The sequence below is a fragment of the Poecilia formosa genome, unplaced genomic scaffold (assembly GCF_000485575.1).
Source record: "Poecilia formosa unplaced genomic scaffold, Poecilia_formosa-5.1.2 Scaffold716, whole genome shotgun sequence".
In the NCBI taxonomy this organism is placed as follows: domain Eukaryota; kingdom Metazoa; phylum Chordata; class Actinopteri; order Cyprinodontiformes; family Poeciliidae; genus Poecilia; species Poecilia formosa.
This window is the reverse complement of record NW_006800655.1, coordinates 108,820-130,745: the sequence shown is the minus strand read 5'-3', so window position 1 is coordinate 130,745 and position 21,926 is coordinate 108,820. Positions and strand designations below refer to the sequence as shown.

The 21,926-nt window shown below is 40.7% G+C and overlaps 2 protein-coding genes across 6 annotated transcripts in view; one reads left to right on the top strand and one right to left on the bottom strand.

Moving 5' to 3' along the window:
• Nucleotides 1-2,494: 2,494 nt before the first annotated feature.
• Nucleotides 2,495-14,621, bottom strand: LOC103131089 (sodium-dependent neutral amino acid transporter B(0)AT2-like). 3 transcript variants are annotated; one of them, XM_016666381.1, is made up of 12 exons: nt 14,557-14,621; nt 8,490-8,700; nt 7,083-7,240; nt 6,662-6,782; nt 6,406-6,581; nt 5,471-5,581; nt 5,155-5,396; nt 4,637-4,799; nt 4,367-4,568; nt 3,414-3,573; nt 3,110-3,272; nt 2,495-2,767 (listed from the first exon to the last, which is right to left on the bottom strand). In XM_016666381.1, exons 2-12 carry the CDS (start codon nt 8,698-8,700, stop codon nt 2,495-2,497), a joined length of 1,980 nt encoding a protein of 659 aa, XP_016521867.1. In that variant the 5' UTR covers nt 14,557-14,621. The 3 variants fall into 3 exon arrangements, with proteins under 3 accessions (XP_016521867.1, XP_007542719.1, XP_007542718.1); XM_007542657.2 differs by lacking the exon at nt 14,557-14,621 and adding an exon at nt 11,314-11,391; XM_007542656.2 differs by lacking the exon at nt 14,557-14,621 and adding an exon at nt 10,411-10,502.
• The window catches only part of eps8l1b (EPS8 signaling adaptor L1b), a 21,004-nt gene continuing 12,416 nt past the window's right edge, over nt 13,339-21,926 (top strand). Inside the window, exons 1-10 of one of the 3 annotated variants that reach the window (XM_007542655.2) lie at nt 13,339-13,485; nt 13,940-13,977; nt 14,554-14,712; nt 16,764-16,913; nt 16,993-17,072; nt 20,432-20,544; nt 20,632-20,684; nt 21,428-21,557; nt 21,636-21,724; nt 21,804-21,878. In XM_007542655.2, the coding sequence (XP_007542717.1) occupies nt 13,948-13,977; nt 14,554-14,712; nt 16,764-16,913; nt 16,993-17,072; nt 20,432-20,544; nt 20,632-20,684; nt 21,428-21,557; nt 21,636-21,724; nt 21,804-21,878 (879 nt within the window). In that variant the 5' untranslated portion in view covers nt 13,339-13,485; nt 13,940-13,947. Of the gene's footprint in view, nt 13,486-13,822; nt 13,848-13,939; nt 13,978-14,553; nt 14,713-16,763; nt 16,914-16,992; nt 17,073-20,431; nt 20,545-20,631; nt 20,685-21,427; nt 21,558-21,635; nt 21,725-21,803; nt 21,879-21,926 lie in introns of those variants that run through there. The other 2 variants (XM_007542653.2, XM_007542654.2) reach the window with 2 other exon arrangements.

Below are 21,926 nucleotides of genomic sequence, written 5' to 3'. Positions count from 1 at the left end.
TTTGCCTTATTTATGTTGAAGGCACTTAAAATGCAGCTTTTTATGTTCATGTGACTCCAGTTTAAAACATTAAGAGTGAAAAATCACAGAATAAAAACTAAAAATCACAAAAAGCTGAAACATAAAACTAGAAACTGAAAATATCTACAAGCTCATTTAATTTAGCTTCAGTTTCTGCTTTTTACATATTTACACTGCAGACATGGACGTGGCTCAAACGACTGATTCAGTCAGCAGAACGACTTTAAATCACATCCATGTCATGAGGCTGAAACCCAAACCAGACCCAACTCTCTGAAACGGCGGCCGGTCTGGACCTGGACAGAACAGATCCTGGAACCAAAGGGCAGGAAGCACCGATTTACTAATTTCAGCCGATGCCAATAACCGATATTTATCTGGGAGATTAATAATTATTAGAACTGACTGCAGTTTTCTGGCCAATAAATGTTTGAGTCTCACCTGCTCATTCAGATGTTCTTTTCTTTCTGAAAAGAATTAAATAGTGAAGTTGGTAACAGGGTCCTGACCGTTGCTGAGCGGGCGCAGGGCTGGCGGATCGCTCAGTCAGTTGTTCGGTTATGGAAGAATGAAAAAGCAGAGGTCTGGTTTCCAGACGGTAGCGGAGGTAGATGAGAGCAGAAAACATCAGCTTCACATGTAAGTTTCAGCCAAACGGCGAATGTTTTGGAGATGGAGGCTGATAGGAAATGTAAATACTTTTAGGGCTTCATGATGTATCGGCATCTACATCGGTATCGGCTTTACATTCTGTTTAATGACAGATTTTAACATTAAAATTTTAACACAACTAATTGCATTTTTTCTTTTACGCCAGAGCCTTCGTCTTCAGGCGTAACGCCGCTTTACAGTGTCAAACGTACTGATACAAATGATATCGGTTATCGGATATAAGAGCAGGATTAATATCAGTATCAGCCTAAATATTTTATTATCTTTTCTCTGGACCAGAACCGCCGACACCACCGACGTTCTGCGCCGCGTTTCTGTCAGCAACAGAATAAACATCAAAACAAATAAACATCAGAAGCTCCGGTTTTACTCATCGACCGATTGCGATAATGATACCGATGTTCACGCCGATATATCGTGAAAACAATAAACATTTCTCGTTTTCTCTGGGAAACTCGATGCTTAGCGGAAACTGTTCTGGAGTAACAGTCAGTGTAAACATTTACGGCGCCGTAAACATCCAGGTCTGAAAACGACAAACTGAAGATTCAGATAAAATGTTTGGCAGAGACGAGCTGCAGAAACCGAAATGCGGACAGCAGCTCGGTTCATGAGGTCCATCTGAAAGGTCAAGAGGTCGTAGATGTGCAGCTGTGCCGCTTCTGAACCATCAGAGTTTGTAAAAACACAAAGTCGTGAAACAACAAGGATGTGCAGGAATGGATCATGACGGGTTGGTTTAGCAGCGTTTCAGTTCCTCAAATATCAACTTTTTAAAAGATATTCCTGTTGCAAAAACAATTTAATAAATCCATAAACTTATGGATTTAATTTAACTTTGTGAAAATAAATAGGGGAAAATGTTTTAAATATTTAAAAATGAAAGTTTTTGCTCCGGAAATGGTGAATTAAAGTTGTTATGGCAGAATTTTGGTCATTTCTGTGACGGAGCATTAGGGCCAAACAATAATTATGAGAATAAAGTCACAATATTATCTAAATAAAGTCGTAATATTACGAGAATAAACTCATATGAAAAAAGTCGTAATACCAGAAAAAATGCAGACAAGAAGAGAGATGAAACCAGAATAAAAATCGCAACAATGTGAGAAAAAAGTCGTACGACAAAAGTTACAATGTCGTAAGAACAATCATAACACGAGAAACATTTTGTAATAATAAAGTTGTAATAACTACATTTTAGTCATATTATTACCAGAAGTTGTAATAATATGCAAAAAAGAGAAATATTACCAGAATAGTCACGACAAAGTTATTTGTAAAAAAAGTTATAATAATAAGAGAAAGTTGTAATGAAATGAAAAAAATCGTAGTAAAAAAAATTTACTGATTGGAAAAAACGTTGGAATGTTGCGATAAAAACGGAATAAAGTGATTCCAGGATAACTCCAACACAGGAACGTTGAGCATCTGGGGAATTTATATTCTGGAACGAAAGTTTTACAAATAAATCCAGCCTGGAATATTCAACCCGGAATATTCAACCCGGAATATTCAGAATATTCAACCAGATGTTTTACCGATTGAAACTGACCACGTCTATTACGATTTGTTATTGATTTACTGTCCAGACAAAAAGGGGAAATCATTTATTTAAAATATTTTGTCACAATCTACCGCAAATCTGATATTCAGCAAGATATTCAAAAAGGGTTTGAATATCTGAAAAACGACTTTTCTCCTAATTTTGCGACTTTTATTCTGGTAATATTATGATTTTTTTTAATTGTAATTAAAAATAATCTCTTAGTCCGGCCCTAATCCTGCGTCGTGTAAATCTCTAAGACTCAGACGGTGTGAAGCCGTTCCGGTGGTCCGGTTCGGTCCGGTCCGGGTCGTCGGTCCGGTCCGGGTCGGTCATGTCCGTCATGGGCGTTTCGTCAAAGTTAACGATGCGGTAGAGACCCGCCTCCGTGTGCCTGCTGGTCGGCCGCCTGCGGTCCTGCAGAACCGAGTAGATGAACCCGACCGGGACGGGCAACATGGCGAAGACGATCAGCAGGGCCAGAACCGCCAGAGCCCAGCCGGGGTACGGCAGCCGGACCTCCGACGCCTGGAAAACAAAACATCCATCAGACGGAAAAACCAGACGAGACGAAAAACGAAGTTTTAAAACTTCAGCTTTCATGTTTTCCTCCTTTGCTACAACAAACTTCAACATTTCAGCAGATTCAATAAACACGTCGTTTATGATACTAATAAAATCTGAAAAGTGTGGTGTGCACTTGTGTTCAGATTATAACGTACAGAAACAACTTTGACTTTGTTGTTTCACAAATGGAAAGAAAGGAAAAGAAATGAAGGAAGGAAGTAAAGCGTGTAACAGATTGTTCTGGTTTCTGATTATTGGTGATTTTTAATGATCCCCTGAAGGCGGTTCTGACCCGCTGCGTACCGTTTCCTGGTTCCAGCTCATGTACTTCGGCGTCTCCATGAACATGCGGACGGTGGTGGCGCCCAGCAGCCCCAGCATGGCCAGCAGACACACGTACTTCCACAGGTACTTGTAGACCACCGACGGCCTCCAGCCCAGCATGGCCTGTATGTCGTCCAGGAACCTGGAGGGAGACCAGAGACCGGCGGCGGCGTCAACATGGCGGCGTCAACATGGCGGCGTCAGCGCAGCGCGCCGAGGCATCAACATGGCGGCGTCAACATGGCGGCGTCAGCGCAGCGCGCCGAGGCGGCGGCAGCCTCACCTGTCGGCGCCGTAGAGCCACGACACGCTGAAGGTCTCGAACACGACGACGATGATGAGCGGCAGCGTGGCGGAGTAATCGTCGAACATCGTCACAAAGTAGTTCCCGCAGCGCTGCGTGAAGAGCAGGCCGATCAGGAAGCCCACCACGCAGCTGGCCACTGGAACCAAGATGGACGCCGGTTAGGGACAGAGGTCAAAAGGTCAACCAGGCAGGAAACAGAAACTTCCCACAGGAAACACCAAACATTTAAACATCCCAGTTTGGAGAAAAAACTATAAAAATACTGGAGATGAACTGGAGAATCACCAGTAAGGATGGAGCTCAACCTCGGTTTACCAGTTCAGACTGGGAGAGAACCAGTCCAGACCAGTCTGAACTGGTTTCCCCCCAGCCTGAACTGGTTCTCTCCCAGTTTGAACTGGTTTCCCCCCCAGTCTGAACTGGTTTCCCCCCAGTCTGAACTGGTTCTCCTCTGAACTGGTTTCCCCCCAGTCTGAACTGGTTCTCCTCTGAACTGGTTTCCCCCCAGTCTGAACTGGTTCTCCTCTGAACTGGTTTCCCCCCAGTCTGAACTGGTTCTCCTCTGAACTGGTTTCCCCCCAGTCTGAACTGGTTCTCCTCTGAACTGGTTTCCCCCCAGTCTGAACTGGTTCTCTCCCAGTCTGAACTGGTTTCCCCCAGTCTGAACTGGTTCTCTCCCAGTCTGAACTGGTTTCCTCCCACTCTGAACTGGTTTCCCCCCAGTCTGAACTGGTTTCCCCCCAGTCTGAACTGGTTTCCTCCCACTCTGAACTGGTTTCCTCCCAGTCTGAACTGGTTCTCTCCCAGTCTGAACTGGTTTCCCCCAGTCTGAACTGGTTCTCTCCCAGTCTGAACTGGTTTCCTCCCAGTCTGAACTGGTTTCCTCCCAGTCTGAACTGGTTTCCCCCCAGTGTGGACTGGAGGTTTACCAGTGAGCTTGGTCTTGTTGCGGGCCAGCGAGGCGAAGCGGTCCCGGAGCGGCGCCAGGATTCCCTCCATGGTTCCGAACATGGTGCTGAGTCCGAGGTTGAGCAGCATGAGGAAGAAGAGCGCCGACCAGAAGGGGCTGCCGGGCAGCTGCGTCATGGCCTCTGTGAAGGCGATGAAGGCCAGGCCCGTCCCCTCCACGCCCTGCAACCAAACGCAGCCGCCGTCAGAGCTGTCCAGAGGTCAAAGGTCAACCTGAAACCACGCCTCACCGTCTGCATCTCCTTCTCCAGGTCGCAGTCGGTCAGATTCGCCAGAGTCTCTTTATGCTGGTTGAACCAGGAGCTGTAGGCCCGCCAGTCCACAGAGTCCGGGTCAGAAAGGTTAAAGGTCGGCATGTCGGCATGATGCTGCCACTGCAGCTGCTTCAGGTTCCTGCAGGAGACAAACGAAGGAAATGAGACGAAAAGAAAAGCTTACAAAGTAAAAAGACAAGAATAAAAACATGAGGCAGAAAAACGCAAAAAACTAACAAAAATAATGAACAAATGAAATGGAGAGAATAGAGGAAATAAAAACAAAAAACTGAAAAAAATAAAACAAAAAATGCAAAAAAGGAGGAAATGAATACAAAGAAAAATAAAAAATGGAAACAAAAAGGAAATAAAGTATAAAAAATAAATAGTTTAGAATGAAGAAAATCCAAAAGGGCAAAACGAAAAAATAAAAAGTGAGGAAAGGAAACTGATATGGCCGACTTGCCCCGCCTCCCTCTGCCCTCTGACCCCACCTGGCCACGCAGGTCATGACCCTTTTCTTGGCGCGGAAGCCGAGCACGGCGAACACCACCAGCGTGGCGAGCAGCGAGGTCAGGAAGTTGATGGAGGAGACGGTGAAGGCGTCGCGGTGGCAGTTGTTGTTCTTGGGGTTGTAGGAGGAGTAGGCGATGATGGAGCCGAAGCCCAGGCCCAGAGCGAAGAACACCTGCGTGGCCGCCTGGCGCCACACCTGGATGTCCGCCCAGGTCGACAGCTGCAAGCACACGGCGACAGGTCAGAGGTCGGCCGAGGGAAACGCCGGTCGGGCCGGGCCGGGCCGGGCAGTACCTTGGGGTAGAACATGTGGGCGATTCCCTCTGCGGCGCCGTCCAGCTTGAGGCTGCGGATCAGGAAGCAGACCAGAACCACGTAGGGGAAGATGGAGGAGAAATACATGACCTGGAACCAAGCAGACCATCAATCTGATCGATTATTGGAAAACCTGCCAGGTGTCGATTCGAGCGGCTGAAAGGTTTAGCTGCTGCCGTTAGCTTCTATGTGTTAGCAGCTTAGCATTAGCTCCTGCTAGCTGGGTTTAGCGGTTTATCCATCAAATATTTAGTTAAACTGAAGCCTAAAAACGGGTCAAGCCCTTCATATCGGTCGATATCAATAATTATTGATCAGGTTTTTGTTTTAATTATCTGAAATGTTTCCAAACTCCTGGGTGCCTGATTTCTAGGTAAGTTTTCAAACTTTTCCAGCTCCACATTTTGGAGATAAAAACAGCACAAATAAACTAAAAAAATGCCGTTTCAATTCATATTTTATAATTTATTACCGTTAATAACAGCAGGAAAAGGTCAAATAAAACCGACTAAATGTTTTTAAATCTCTGGGCTGAGACACTTACAAAAATATCTTTAGATAAAAGTTGTGTAAAGTTTTCTGGCAGTTAGCAAATAGAGATAATTTAGGTGATTCTGAGTTAAAACAAGAAAAGTTTAGTCAGATTTAACTCCAACAGTGAGAAAAATGAAGTGTTTTTAAATATCTAGTTTCAGCTCAATGCGGGTTTTATAAATTTAAGTTTAAACCAAACATTAGATTCTACTTAATGAAGTTTCAATATTAAGAACTTTCAAGGACTTGGTGAAGAAATCAAGCACTTTCCAAACCTTGAAAACACCAATTTGAAATGTAAGCAATTTCCAAACACAGAACTGAAACTGAGAAGCTTCAACAGGATCGCTTCAGCTGGAAGGAGGAAGCTGGCGAGTGACCTTGACGGAGGACTTGATGCCCTTGAACATCCCCAGGCAGACGATGGTCCAGGCGGCCAGCAGGCAGCCCACGATGTAGGGGTTGAAGGATCCCACCTGGTCGATGGAGTCGGTGATGTTCAGCGCTCTGCGGTACCAGAAGAACGACGTCGGGGAACTCGCCTCGCATTCCTTCTCTGGAGCCAAAACAGACGCCTCACCGTCAGAAACCAACCAGCTCCTCCTGGCCGGGAACTTCGCTGCTTTGTGTTTTTACCCGTTACGTTTCCGTGTTTGGGACACCGTTGCCAAGGCAACGGGTACTGGAAGGAGTTCCCGAGGTAGAAGAGGCTCCAGGCGAGGATGACGTTGTAGTAGAGCGCCACGAAGAAGCAGACCTGCAGGAAAAAACAAAACTCTGTAGAGAACCCAAATCCTCATCCTGACAATCCACTCAGAATGCTCAAATATCAGTAACATTTTATTTTGAGTCATTTTTGAATTGTTACTTTTTTAACAGAAAGCAAGCTATGCTAGCATGATCCTGGTGGTGAAAACTAGATATCTGGATGGATTTCCAGATAAGTGATAAATCAGAGATGTTCTCTTGGTGTTTTTCTGCTCGTATTTCATCAGAATAATAAACTTTTCATCCAGATGCTTCTCGCTGCGTTGCAGACGTCGGTAGGTTTCCCTACCACACAGCTGGAGTAACCGATTCCCGCCAGCCTGGGAGAGATGTACTTCCAGACTCCGATGCTTCCCTGCCGGATGTCCTGGCCGGCCGCCAGCTCCAGGAAGAACAACGGGATTCCCACAACCAGCATCAGCAACACGTAGAGCAGCAGGAAGGCTCCTGGAGAGAGGCGGCCGAAAGCAGACAAACAAAATATGTGATGAACACGGAGCTGAAAAGACTGCAGAGGTTACGAACAGCTTCTGGCTGCAGAATGACGGAAAAGTTACGACCGTTTTCTGTCCTGGAATTGGACCAAAACCGACTTCATGCGATTTGAATTGAAAACAAAATAGGTTTTTTCCCAAAATCTGGGATTTGTTCTGGATTCCCAACTTCATTTTGAAGCTCAGGAAAATTTGTAAATCTGTGAAAATGAATGTAAATGACTTTCCTCTGATCAGATCCTGTTTGTCTGAACATGCTGCTGAATTATGAACACATGCATTAATGTCGTCACACCTTCATTCACCGCCTGAGGACAAACTAACCAATCCGGTTTAAAACCTGCGGTGACTTCGTACAAACAAGAGTTTTATGGCTGTTATTGTTTTTGTTTGCTGTGTGAATCAAAACTTGCATTAATAACTTTATTTGTGTTACCCATCAAAATTAATCATTTAGGCTCAGTCAGGTTATGTTCTACTACTTAGCGTGCCGTGTTTCGGCCAGATGATTATTTGTGTTGCGCAACGCTCTCACTTCCACCAAGCAACTGTTGAGGAATGCTAACGGCAGTTAGCAGAGAAACAGAAAGAAGAGAAAGAAAGAGACAAAAAGTTTTAAAAGTGTGGAATCGCCTTAAGTCAAATAGAAAAGAAAACGTCTCAGGGCTTTAGAGAAAAACTGTTCTGTTTCACAATAAAACGTCACTGAACGCCTCAGCAGGAAACATCCACTACATGATTAATGAATTATCTCAGTAGCAAGACATTTTTCCCAAGTCATCAGTGAAATAATCTGCTAGTGGAAACTACTTTTTAAAATCAATATGCAGGAATTATTCAAACAAGCCCCTAGATTTGATGGAAAGTTACTTGTAGGTTAGTTTTGTTTATTTCATGTGAACTAAGATATTTGCAGAAGAAACTAAATAAAAATACTTGGTAAGATTTTTAGTTTTTGCAGTGCAGCATCTTTTGTTGTTCTGTTTTACAGTACAAACTTAGTTTCTTTGTAATAGCAGTTTTACAGATGAACTCTTTGAAATCTTGTTCTGAAGTTGGTTTTAGATGTTTCTTTGTATTATTGGTTTTAAATGTTAAACTGGTGGACCAGCCAGTGGGGAGGACAACAGTTTCTTTTAGATGCAACATTGTTTCAGCTCAAATAAACCTGAGCCGGAGCGGCTCTTCCTCCATCTGCTCACCTCCTCCGTTCTGGTGGCACAGATACGGAAACCTCCAGACGTTTCCCAGGCCGACGCTGAATCCCACCTGGGCTAAAAAATATTCCACCTTGCTGTTCCATCCGGCCCGGGACGGAGCCTCGGAGGCGGCCGGCTGCACGGCGTCGCCGCCGCCGTCTGGGTCCGGCGCTCCCGTCTTATCACCGTCATCTGGCAGAGGCTGCTTCTCCATCTGGGAACAGAGCGGATGATAAAACCACCAAACGTCGCGACGCCTGCTCAGCAGATGCTAGCAAACACCCGGCCTTCAGACGTGAACACATGAATCATTTTAGAGGATTTAACCGGTACTGGGTGTGCCTCATCGGTTTGAAGAACTGACCAGAACCCGAGGACTTTGTTACCAAATGGAGCAGAAAACGCTAACAGGAGGATTTACGCTAAACCAACAGACGCAGAAATAATATTAAATCTACGGCTCTCTAATGCAAAGTCTGGGTTGCAACTCCAGAAAAACAGACTTTAATCATCATTGCACTGAAACAATGCTGCATGCTTCTTACAGAAATAAACCCCACTCTTATTAATGCTCTCATGTCGAGGTACTTAAACACGCTGCCATATTAGGCCCGTTGTAGATATATAGTTTTAAAAAGTAGTAAAACACCTCCAAATTTTCATAAATTTTCAAGTTTTTCTAAATAGTTTGAATTTTTTTCTGGCAAATTTTTGACTTTTCAAACTTAGAAATTTCCACGTGTTTTCCAAAAAATTTCTGAGATTAATCTGAAAATTTGAAGTGGGGGGAGGGGGGATGGAGGGGGGCTTAAGAAATTTTTTGACTTTCCAAACACAAAAGTTTTCAGTTTTTTTTGTCTACAAAATTTCTGAGATTAATCTCAAAATTTTAGATTTCTTTCCAGCAAATTATTTATTTTTCAGACTGAGAAATTTCCAAGCTTTTTTTAAAAAAAATAAATAAATAAATCTGAAGTTAATCTGAAAATGTAAGGGTTAATTTAAATTTTTTGTTCAACTTTTCAAAGTCAAAAGTTTTTTTCTAGAAAATTTCTGCAATTAATCAAGAATTATTTGTTTTTTGGCAGAAATTTACTTTAATAATAATAATAATAATAATAATATATCTATGAAAGTCGATTTTCAGAAGTCAGAATTCTGGGCAGGCAAGTCGGAGGCAGCTCAAACTCAAAATCCAATATGAACATTCACAGAATCATTTTTATTATTATTATTTTTTCGGACTTTTATGAGCTACCAATAGCTACTGTTTTTCTCAGGAGTTGGCAACAGTGCCTCCTCCTATAGAAACACAAACAAGACGGAAAAAAACGTTACTATCGGCCTAGGTTTACCTATCGAACACATGCCGATGTTGTTGCCGATATATCTTGCATCGCTAATACACAATGAGAACGTACAGAAACAGGACAGGGATGTAAAGGCATGTTGAGGTGAGTGTGAAACTACAATGCCAACCACCCAACCAGCCGGCGAGTAAAGATAAGTCTATTTGCCTGGTTTAGGATAATCCCAGATTAGGGGATTTACATCGTAAATGTAAATTCCTCATGCTTCAGCTAGCTGTGAGACAGTAATAAAAAACAATAACCTGACCAGATATCTTGGTCACCATAACAACACACACGAACAGGAGCATCTACAGCTTTCAACACAGAACACAAATCCGCCTGATAGGCAGCAGCTAACACTGTTAGCAAACAGGTAGAGAACATGCGGAAACATCAGAGAAATCAGCCGTTATCCTTTCGCTCGCGCACGTGCGGCTACTAATTCAACCGCCACGTTCACACAAAACCCGCGCGCCAACGTCTGTCGTCACAGTTCAAAGCGAACATTAAGCAAGCAGCGCTATAAATGTTACAGTTTAAGAATAAAAGCTATTAAAGAGACATAAGTTTACCCGCGTGTTCTTCCCACCCAGCAGGACGTGGGCTCCTGCCTCTCTTCCGCTGATGCAACAAACACGCGATGCGTTCAGGTCCCCACGGAACGGATGAAGAGAGCTACATACTCATGTCCAAGCCGGCTAGGTTAGATACGTAAACAGTTTGGGGCGTTTACGCATTTAGAGGCATACAGAAGCTAATACTCCATGCCGAAGTCCCGGGTTCGATTCCCAGCCTTGACTCATTTGCTGAATGTTTTTATTCCCTCCTTCTCATCTCCCCTCTGAATATTATCAATAAAAACTAATTGTGCTAAAAAATCAAATCAAATAAATAAATCTATTAATACACAAATAATAAAAACCAAAGAGAATTTTGCTACTTATCCAGTTGATGTGTATCCAGCTCACCGGTCACAGACTAGACGTAAATAAATTACACACGCTGCTTTCTGTCACTTAAAGGTTAAATTCCGATGCCGATAACAAACCTGAATGAGCCGTAAACACTTTGAGAGATTAGGATTTAATTTTCCAACACGTGTCGGTGTTTTCAGTCAGGGTTAGGGTAGAATAAAGAAAAACAGTGAGAACGTAACAGTTAAAACTGTTTTAAAAGAACATTTCAATAGTTTACCACTCTCATTTCATTTCAGTTTGCTGTATCTTTTGTGATTTTTCTCCTTATTTAGTGCCATACTTGGTCATACTTTGTTAAAATAATAGTACAAATCTGAAGTAGCAATAACAACACACACACACACACACACACACACACACACACACACACACACACACAGGATGCCACGTATGCCGCCTGCTCTTGAGGTAAATAAAACAGAAAACAACTGAGTAAGTTCCCCTTTAAAGAGGCGAGGCAAAACCTCTTAATTAACCCAATAAATACTCATTAATTACCTCTAATCACAGGTAAATCTTCTCCGAGGTTGACCAAATGTCCTCACACTAAAGTCAACTGTTTAACCTTACGTGGCGTGACTCCGCCCAAACAGTTCCCATTGGAGGAAAACAGAGGCCGGTACAGACTGTAAAATTAATTTTAATAATTTACCTCCAGACTACTGAGCGTAATTTTAACAACAAAAACTTTCTGAATGACACTTTTCCAGAGGATTCATCCTTATGAGACCCAAAGATCTGGACTTTTTCAGCTGAAACGTTTATGGGAAATTATAATATAAAATTCATCTCCCACATATTTAACGTTTTGTTTCAAAGTAGAGTTCAAATGAGAGAAAAATCTCTCAATTCAACCCGAATCAAAACTGAAGTTTTTGACTCAAGGTGATTCCCTTCTAAAGCTTAGAGCGCCCTCCACTGGGCGCCGGTAAAATAGTGGTTTATTATTATTTTATATGATAAACCAACATAAAATCCTGCACATTTACAAAGCAGAATGGAAAAAGGTTAATTTCGTCAAGATATTTTATCAATCAAAACCTGAAAAGTGTGGAGTGCATTTGAGGCAACAGCTGATTCCTGCTGTTGGCAGTTGGCAGGAAAACAACTGTTGGCAGGAAAGAGCTCCTTTCCTGCCAACAGTCATCACCAATTATTTGAATTAAAATGAGTTACAACATTTAACCTCCATTTGGGATCAATAAAATAATTTTGAATTTGAATCGAATTCGATTAAAAAATCAAAACAAAAAATGAACAAAAAAGAAATGATAGGAATGAACTTATACGGCAAAACATTAATGGCAATAATCAACAATTGAATATGGCAAGACCTTTCTAACAATAATGAACTCCCCAACAAACTGAAGCTACATCATAAAGCCAAAACGTTTCTGTTTGTTATAATCCGTCATTCTCCATGTTTTACTGAGTAAATATTGAGTTTTAAACTGCGGGACGCTGCTTGTTCAAGGTTGTGTTCAGTTAAATGTTTCACCTGAGAAAAAGCTGATTCAGTTTCACAAAGAGACATAAAACACAAAACTGAAGCAGATCTTTAAACCAAATAAGTGTCGTCATTATAAGACATAATAACTGGGTTTATGTTTACATCACAGTTTTTCACTTTGTGTCGGTTTGTTTGGAAGCATTCATCCCCTCAAATACTTAAAATAATTTTAAAAAAAACTGTAAGATATTAAGAGTGACCAAAAAGCAAAAGACAGAAAAAATAAATATAAATTGGTAATCAGTTGGTTAAATAACATTTAAATCAATGTTAACAATAGAGCTGTTGTGTATTGTGTTTTTAGTCACCAAAGGCAAATTTCCACATGCATTTTGATTCAATACACAAACAAGACTGTGATCGATATAATGTGATATAATTTACATTTCTCAACTTACAAAAACTATTCAATTATTATGACTGGCATCTGGTATTTATATAAAAAAATAAAACATTTTTCTTAATTAATACAACAATAAAAATAGATCACCTGTTTAAATTAGATTCATGTTCAAATATATGTTTGACATTAAAAAATCCCTTATAAACTTTAACCCTTTTCAGCAAAGCATAACTATTTCAGAGGGACATGGCTGAAACTATATATATTTATAAGGCAAAGTTCACTGCAATAAAGTCGCGCCTGAACGCTCCTGCGTCACTTTCTGTTGCCATGGTGACAGTTTACTGTCGCTTAAGATGTGCAGTTTTCCAAATTACTTAATAGTTACTTAGTTAACTTATATTACTTGTTTCGTAACAAGTTATTATTTTTCTTGTTGGCTTTAAACATAGAAAATATTCACTTTAACTGTTGGGTTGAAAATCGGATCAAACTCAGAACCAAACCCGGTTCGGTCGATGTTTGGGTTCCTGTTCAATAAAAGCAACTGAACGTTCTTTGGTTGGTTATTTTACAGATTTTCCTTGATTTATGCTCATTGAAAGAGCCTAATTTTAATGTATTTTTAAATAAACAAAGCCGTCTTATTTGCTGAGGATGTAGCTGTTCCTGGCTCAGGTGATCCAAAGTAAATATTTTCATCTCCTAGGTACGGCTGTTTGGGCGGGATGGGACACACCTCTGCGTTGACGCGGACGCGCCGGCGGACTCCGGCTCACAGCAAACCCGTCAGCCGCAGGAGACGCAGCCGCTCCAGGTGAGTTCATTCATCACTTCAGGTCCAGTTGATTCACGGAGAAACCTGGCTGTCAAATTATTACCGATTGAACAAGAACAGCTAATAAGGAGAGCGGGAAGAACCCTTTGGTTTGTTCTTATCTTTCTAACCTGGAATGTCAAACTTTACTGACTAAACTGGATGTACTGACATTTCCAGAGTACTTGAGCTCTGTACCTAGTTTAATTCCTCTGATGGAGTCAGAAAGTGTAAAAGGAGCTGAGTGTTTGCTCTGTGAGCGGCGGCAGGAGCAGATAGACGGTGAGATTGCGCGGTGGCCGGACTGGTTGGGCGGCTCACAGGCGGAGGCGGCTCGGCTGGCAGGCGGAAAACAATCGGAGGTTGATTTGAATGAAGCCGCTGTTTAGAGATTTAACATCAGGTTTAGAAAAATCTGTTCAAAGCTGAGATTCATTTTCTGTCTTTCCTCCAGGCAAGAAGATGACGCGAGTCATGAAACATCTGGTAAACGTGAGTATCTTCCATACAGACACGGCCACAAAAAACTACTCACTAAGAGTAGAAGAAAGTATAAAGTAGCCAAGAAAATACTCAAGAGTAAAGAAGTATTTGGTAAAAAGTAACTGATCAAATTATCCATCATTTAATGTTTTAGAATTACATCATCCGACAGACCAAAATATAAAGTTAAGTGGAAATTTTGGTATTTTAGGGACGAAAAGGACAATAATTCATATAAGTAAAAAAAAAAAATTAAAAATCAGGCAAAAGAAAATGTTTCCAAATCAGTTTCTTTCTAAATAAAACTCATGAAACTGTAACAGAAACTGCAGGTATGAGTCTGGTGGTTGAAACATGTTTGTTTTTCATTCAGAATTCAGAAATTTTACTCAAGTAAGCAGAGATACTTCAGAATAAAATAACTCAAGTAAAAGTATAAAGTACAGTGAGGTAAAATACTTCTAAAAGTACAAAGCAAGTTAGCCGTTAATGTAACTGAGTAAATGTAATAATTTTCTACCAGACTCTGCTGGAAGAAATGATGCGAGATGAACTTTCTGACTTTATCTGTTTTTATTTTTGCAGCACCTGCTGACGTTCTCGCTGCAGGACGGGAACGTCCAGGGCGTGGAGGAGGCGCAGGCCCGCCTCTCCTTCCTGGCCGACAACAACAAACTGTGGAGCCAGAAGATGCTGCTGGACATCGGGAGCAACTCGCTTCGTTTCCGAGACGCCAGCAGTGAGGTGAGGCACGAGCCGCGTGTCCGTCTCAAACCTGCACAAATCTGTGTCTATATTCTGCTGACATCGAAAAAACACAGTTTTAGAATTATGATGTTTCCACTAAAGGGGCAGCATTGTGTTTTCCAGGCACATGAGCCATTTTATAGCACAATTGTGTTTACAAGTTTCCTTCAGTTGATATAAAAATACCATAAATATCAAATATGACTCAAAAGAAATTTTACTTCCTGATTTAACTCCTTGAAATTGGGCGTCTGTCTCTTTAAAAACTTCTCCCTCTTTCTGAAGCTCCACCTGACATAATGAGCTCACCAGCTGTTGGCTAATTGCTGCTGGCTAGTCTGGAGGAGCTGCGCCTCGAAGGCGGGGCTAGGTCCACCCAGGCGTTTTAACAGCTGAATGAAAACTATCTGTCTGTGATTGGCTGGTTATTTGGTTTATTTACATACAACTGCAGTGTATGAAAGACACATGAGATTTTGCTATTTTTTTTGGTTCTTTTGGTGTTCCATACGTGAGGAACACGATCCTCAGAGTGGATCTGTGTCAGACATGAATTCAGCAGCTGAGTGTGAGATTTAAACGTCACAAACTGTTGTTCGTTTCCACATCAGTTTCACTGCAGACTGGCAGCAGAAATGAAGTTTTAATCTAAAGTGAATGAAATGTGAGGGAGTTAAAACACCAGCAGCCCTTCAGGCGTAACGCCAATGGAGAGAGCTGCTCTGTTTGCTGTTTTTCCTGCAGCTTTTTTAGGGAAGCTGCTCATTGAAAACCAGAGTCCTTGTCAAAGTCAGTAAACTCGGCTCCTTCTGGTCTGATTTTAGCTGAATTTTTAATCAGTTTGTTTAAATGTTTTGGTTAGTGGTGAAAAGCCAACTTTTAGCAAAGGACATGAATTTTATTATTTTTACTCAGATGTGTTTGGGACCATTGTCCTGTTGGATCATCCAATTATATCCAAGTTTCAACCATCTGACTCAGACTTCCATGTTTGGCTTTCAGGCCTAAATCCCTTCACTGACTGTGCAGCAAAGTGGTGGTGGCGTCATGCTGTGGGGTAGTTTCACAGAAAGTGTTATAATTTGGAAAAAATGAGGAAGCAGAAGGACTAAATACGAGTTCTTCAACTTTACATCAAATCATCAGCCAAATGGATGGAAATGTTTCATTCAAAATGATTCCTAATTCTCCAAGCAGGGCCGGCCAAAGTCTTTCTGGGGCCCAAACCGATTTTCATTGGGGCCCCTGTACCAATGAACTTTGGTACAGGGGCCATCTGGATGTACTTTATCTGACATCCAGATAAAGCATCTGGATGTCAACACCAGATGCTTTATCATTCCTCAGTTACTCTATATGTAATACACTTACATTAAATTTACAGTAAATAAGTTACCATGTTTCATAACTTATATTTCACAAACAGTTGCTGTGTTTCCGTTACAAATGTGCGCAAAAGTTTGTCGATATCCCACTAATGTCGAAAAAACACAATTTCAGCATTGCGGTGTTTCCATTAAGTAAGAAATGCAATTAAAATCACACCTTAATTCTTTTGTTCATGCAATAAGTAACTAAACCGTGCTGTACCGTCATCTTCCCACTACTTCCTGTCGTCTTCTTTGTCGTTTCTGGCAGTAGTAATATCCAGCTGCTGATAATGTGACTCAAGTGATGCGAAAAAAGTGTTTCAATTGCAGTTTTGCAAAATACACCAATACAGCTGAAAAAACACTTCATAAACTTTGTACTGAAAATTGTGAGCTTTTTCTAAATTGCCGTGTTTCCAATTAGAGAATTTATTTTCATAATTTTAATTTGCTCAATTTTATGGCCAATGGGAACAGCAGCAAGAGATTAATCTATTATTTGTGTACCAAATACAAAAAATATATAGAGATAGTTTTTCCCTGACTAATAGCATTTAGTTTGTATTATTCGATGGTATGTTGTTGCTCTTGGGAGCCCCCTGGTGGTGTGGAGGCCTGAAGCAGCTGTTTAACTCGCATATGCAGAAGTTTCTCCAACTGAAGTGTGTTTTCATATAGGATGAACTGGAGCGTTACTCATTCCGAGACATCTACCGCTGCGACACCATTGACACGGTGAAGCACTTCCCCTTGCTGCTGCTGCTGATCTGCCAGCGCGCCAATCAGAAGAAGCCAGACATTCACTTCTTCAACTGCGAACCGATGCAGGTAGGAGCGCTGGCGGCGGCGGTGGAGGCGGCGCCCAGCTCTGCTCGGCTTCCCTCACTGACGCTGGTTGTTCCCACAGGCAGAGCTGATCTGTGAAGACATTAAAGGTGCTGTTTCCGAAGTCTCCAGCAGCAGCAAGATGGCTCCCGACGCCGAAAGGTACGAAATATATGGAGGGAAAATCCTGGAAAACATCTGATGTCATAAAAACTCCTAAAGATCTAATCTAGGTTTTGATTTCACTTCTACTGTTGACATGGAGATAAACTCTCTCAAATTAACGCAAAACTGCAAAAACACAAACTTTTACCAAATATTTTTATCTAGTTTATACACTGAAAAAAGAGAATGGAGCTAAAAATACGAGTTAATTTGTTACATGTAATAAAAATAAGTTTGTCAAACTTAATTTATTCCTGTTTCTTTAACATGACAACTGTTAAAGAAATACTTAATTTGATTATTGTAACAAATTAACTCCTTTTTTTTGTAGTTGGATCACCTGTTTGTTTTTTCAGTGTAGTATAAATATCAAAACCAGAAATGGGTTCAGTACTAAAAAATAAAAATGTATTTGGTATCAAATACTTTCTGATACAAGTTCTGATAAAATGATAAAACATTAATGATGTTATGTTTAATCATTACATCATTAGACAAATTAAAAATAAACTTATGTGGATATTTTGGTATTTTAAAGACCAGAATGTAAATAATTAATATAAATAACATAATCACATAACAAAATCAAATGTAGAACAATAATAATAAAATAAAATAACAAAATCAGTCAAAATAAAAAAAGTTTCCAAATTAATTTCTTTCAGCTTGTTTGAATTTTTGGTTAAAGACTAAAAGCTAAATTAAAAGCAACTTTTCAGTTTGAGTCAATAATTCCTTAATATTTATTTTAAAAAATAATTAGTCCCACTGGCAGATTATTTCAATTATAATATGGGAAAATGTCTCGTTATAAGTGAAATATTCAGCCAGATTTTTAATCAATATTTCCTAAAACAAGTTAAAATAATAACGATAGAGCTGGGTAGAAACTAGTTACATCTACTTCAGTGAAGTTTGGAACAAAATGTACTTTTAGGAGTATTTTTATTATGCAGTACTTTCTACTCTTGATAAAATGTCTGGATTTTCTCCCACTGAATGAAAAACAACCAGAAACTCACCAGACTCAGACACACTTTAAACCAATTATTGTCATTTTCATCCTTAAAATACCAAAATTTCCACTTAACTTTGTATTTTGGTTCTTCTGGTGATTTAAATATTAAATGATTGATAATTGATCAGTTATTCAGTAGTTGAGTAAACTTTTCACCAGATACTTTTTTACTCTAACTCGAGTTTAGTTTCTGGGTTATCTGCCCACTTCTGTTTCAGGTGAGTTTAGTTTCTGTGTATGTTTCTAGTGGAAACCAGACGAGGACCAGGCTTAGCTTCAGTTTTTCTCAGAGTAAAGCGGCGATGGATGCGGGTCGATTTTGATGTTCTGTCATTTTCCGTCCACGGCGCTGAAAAGGCCGGCAGGGCGGCAGAAACGCAGCAGGACAATGTAAACAGCTGAGACAGAAACAGACCCGTTTTACCGGTTTCTGCATAACTTAAGAAGGTGTGACAGTGAGAGCGAGGCCAGTTTGCTGACAGGATCACCTGCTCCCACTGGCTTCGCTTTCACCGACGCTCCAAGGGCAAAACGAACACGGTAAGACAGACAGAAACCCACATTTCTATCAAATTCATCCAGAAAAGAGGGAATTATTAGGTAGGATTTATTAAAAGTTAACTTCAAGCTTCTTTTTTTATTTTATTTTATTTCTTTTACTCGTTTTTTAGCAGTAATTCTGCTTATAAGATTAAATGGTTTGCATTTAAATCAGGGAGTCCAAACTTTTTAGGCCAAAAATGTCAAGTTGAAATAAAATTTTAAGAGCTTTTTTATTTTGACCAGCTAGTTAAACAATAAACTAAACACTAAATCCAGAAAATGTGTATTTCTGTAAATGTGTAAATCATAAATTGAAAACAAAAAGCCTCCTTCAGGTTTGACAGATTTAAAGGAAACAAAAGAGAAGTAAACCAAATGCTACATTTTTAATTTTCTTCTGAACTTTTTTTTTTAATCTTTTTAGCAACAAGGACAGAATATGGTTCAGTCTGGCTTCATTTTGATGACTTTCTTAAACTAAAACGCTCAGCTCAGCGTTTTAGCTTTTATCATTAAAATAAATTAAATTCAAAGCAGAAACCTGGATGAAAACTTTGCTTTGCTTTACCTGATATCAGTGAAAACTTCACCTCAACATTGTTTTAAATCAGCATCAGCTGCATGAGCTGTGATGAAGGGCCGCCAAGAATCATTCTGAGGGCCGTAAAAGGCCCCCGACCCGCACTTTGGACACCTGATTTAAATATTCACAGAGGAGAATTTGTGTTGTGTGTCTTTGACTTCGTATTTGACTCTTCAGCCCTCGCCGAAGGGCATTTACACAACAAACAGCAGCTTTGACCTTTAACCCCTGGAGGAGCCCAGCAGGGGCGGTGCTACCCGGTTGGTTCCCGGGGCCAACGAGCATCATTTACATCATCATGTAGCTTCATAGGTTTTATTTATTCTGTTATTTTATATGATACATGTTTATAATACTATAAACGTAGCTAAAAATTAACAAATATAAAATATTCAAAAAAGTTTCATAAATACATTTAATAAATGAATTACTATCCATCCATTTTCTTTACACCCTTGTCCCTTAGTGGGGTCAGGAGGGGTGCTGGTGCCTCTCCAGCTAACGTTCCGGGTGAGAGGTGGGGTCACCCTGGACAGGTCACCAGTCTGTCACAGGGCAACACAGAGACAAACAACCATGCACACACACACACACTCACACCTAGGGGCAATTTGGAGAGGCCAATTAACCTGACATGTTTTTGGACTGGGGGAGGAAACTGGAGTACCTGGAGAAAACCCATGCATGTACAGGGAGAACAGGCAAACTCTATGCAGAAAGACCGGGGCTGGGAATTGAACCCAGAACCTTCTTGCTGCAAGGCAACAGCTCTACCAACTGTGCCACTGTGCAGCCCTATCTCACTAATAGTGATAGTTAAATATTTAGTTCACAAATTAAATATTGTGTTAGCAAGCTAAATATTTAGTTTTGCAAAATAAACATTTAGTTTGGAAAATAAATATCTATTTCTCAAAACTGAATATTTTGTTAGCAAGCTAAAGGCTTAGCTTAAATTAGTATTTAGTTACCAAGCTAATATTTAGAAAATAAACTAAATATTTTATTACTAACAAAAATTTTAGTTAAAATATTTTGTTGGCAAGCTAAATATTTAGTTACAAACTAAATATGCAGTTAGGAAGATAAATGTTTAGTTTACAAACTAAATTCTGGTGGATGGGCCGCCCTACAGCACGCGCCGCTCTGGGCAGCCGCCCACAAACGGCTCCTGAAGCCGAGGATTTAAAAGTCGCCTCTCGTCTCCGGCAGGAATCCTAAGAGCGAAGGGAAGATGTACGAGCTGTACGACATCCCGAGCCCTCCGTTCCCGTACGCGCCCAACGCGCCGCCGGTCAACCCGCCGCCCTACCCTGGGCTGAAAGGTAAGAGACAAAACGGCGGCGTCCGTCTGTGTGTCAGCAGTGAATCTAAACCTGATTAAAAGAATCATAAATGAACCGATTCCACAGCAAACGGACCAAACGGGCCGGACATCTCCTTCCTGCGTGCAGAGAGAGAAGTGGTACGCTCCCGTTTCATTTCCTCTCTTCTACACTGCAAAAACACAAAACCTTAACAAGGACTTACTGGTTTCTCAGGCAAATATGGTTTTATACTTAAAATTAGACTAAACTAACTTATAGTAACTTTTCAACAAGATATAGGAGCTTGTTTTAAGTCAACAATTCCTTAATACTTAAAAAGTTTTAGTTCCACTTATAACAAAACATTTTTCCATATTATAACTGTAATAATCTGAGCGAAAACCTTTTCATCAATATTAAGGAATTATTGACTTGAAATACAAAAATGTGTAAATAAATTACACCAACAGTCAAAGATTAAGAAAATCATGTGCTATAAAGTTGCATTTTGATCAAGACATGTTTGTGTAAAACAAAATATTTAGCTTGTAAACTAAATATTTAGTTAGGGAGCTAAGTTAGTTTGCAAACAAAACATTTAGCTCAAAACTAAATATTTTAGCAAGTTTTCAAACTGTTAGAAAGCTAAATATTTAGCTTAGAAAGTATTAGCTATATTTACAACAAGACATTTTTCCAATGAGAGAAATAATCTTCCATTGGGACTTTTAGTTTTTCATAAATATTAAGGACTTATTTACCTAAAACAAGCTGTTCTGTAAGTTTGTTTTGTCTTATTTGCAATAAACTAGACCAAAAATACTTGGTAAGACTTTGTGTTTTTGCAGTGCAGTGTTTGTTCCCCAACAGAGTGAATAACGTTGTGCCTCCCGTACCTCAGACGATCCTGAACCACTGCTTCGACGACATCGAGTCGTTCATGGGGAAGCTGCAGCAGACGGCCGACGCATCAAACCTCCTGACCCTGAGGAAGAAGAAGAAGAAGAAAAGCAAGAAGCAGACTGCTGAAGGTAAACGCCGCCTGATTCTTTTCAAAGTAAAAGCTTCTCCTCAGAGTGGGAATAACTGGCTTGTTTACTGGTTTCCAGATGATCTGCTGGCAGAAAAAGCCCGGCCGCCGTCAGAGGACGAGTTCATCGACATCTTCCAGAAGTTTAAATACAGTTTCTGCCTGCTGGTTCGTGTTTTTACTGGACTCACCGTTTATCGGCTGCCGAGCCTCCAGATGTAATGACTAGCTGTGGTTTTTCCTCCAGGCTCGGCTGAAATCCACGATCGCCAGTCCGTCGTCCGAGGAGCTGGTGCACCACGTCTTCAGAACTCTGGATATGGTAGGTCTGGAGCATGAAAACAGGAAGGCAGGAAAAACAAGAAGACAG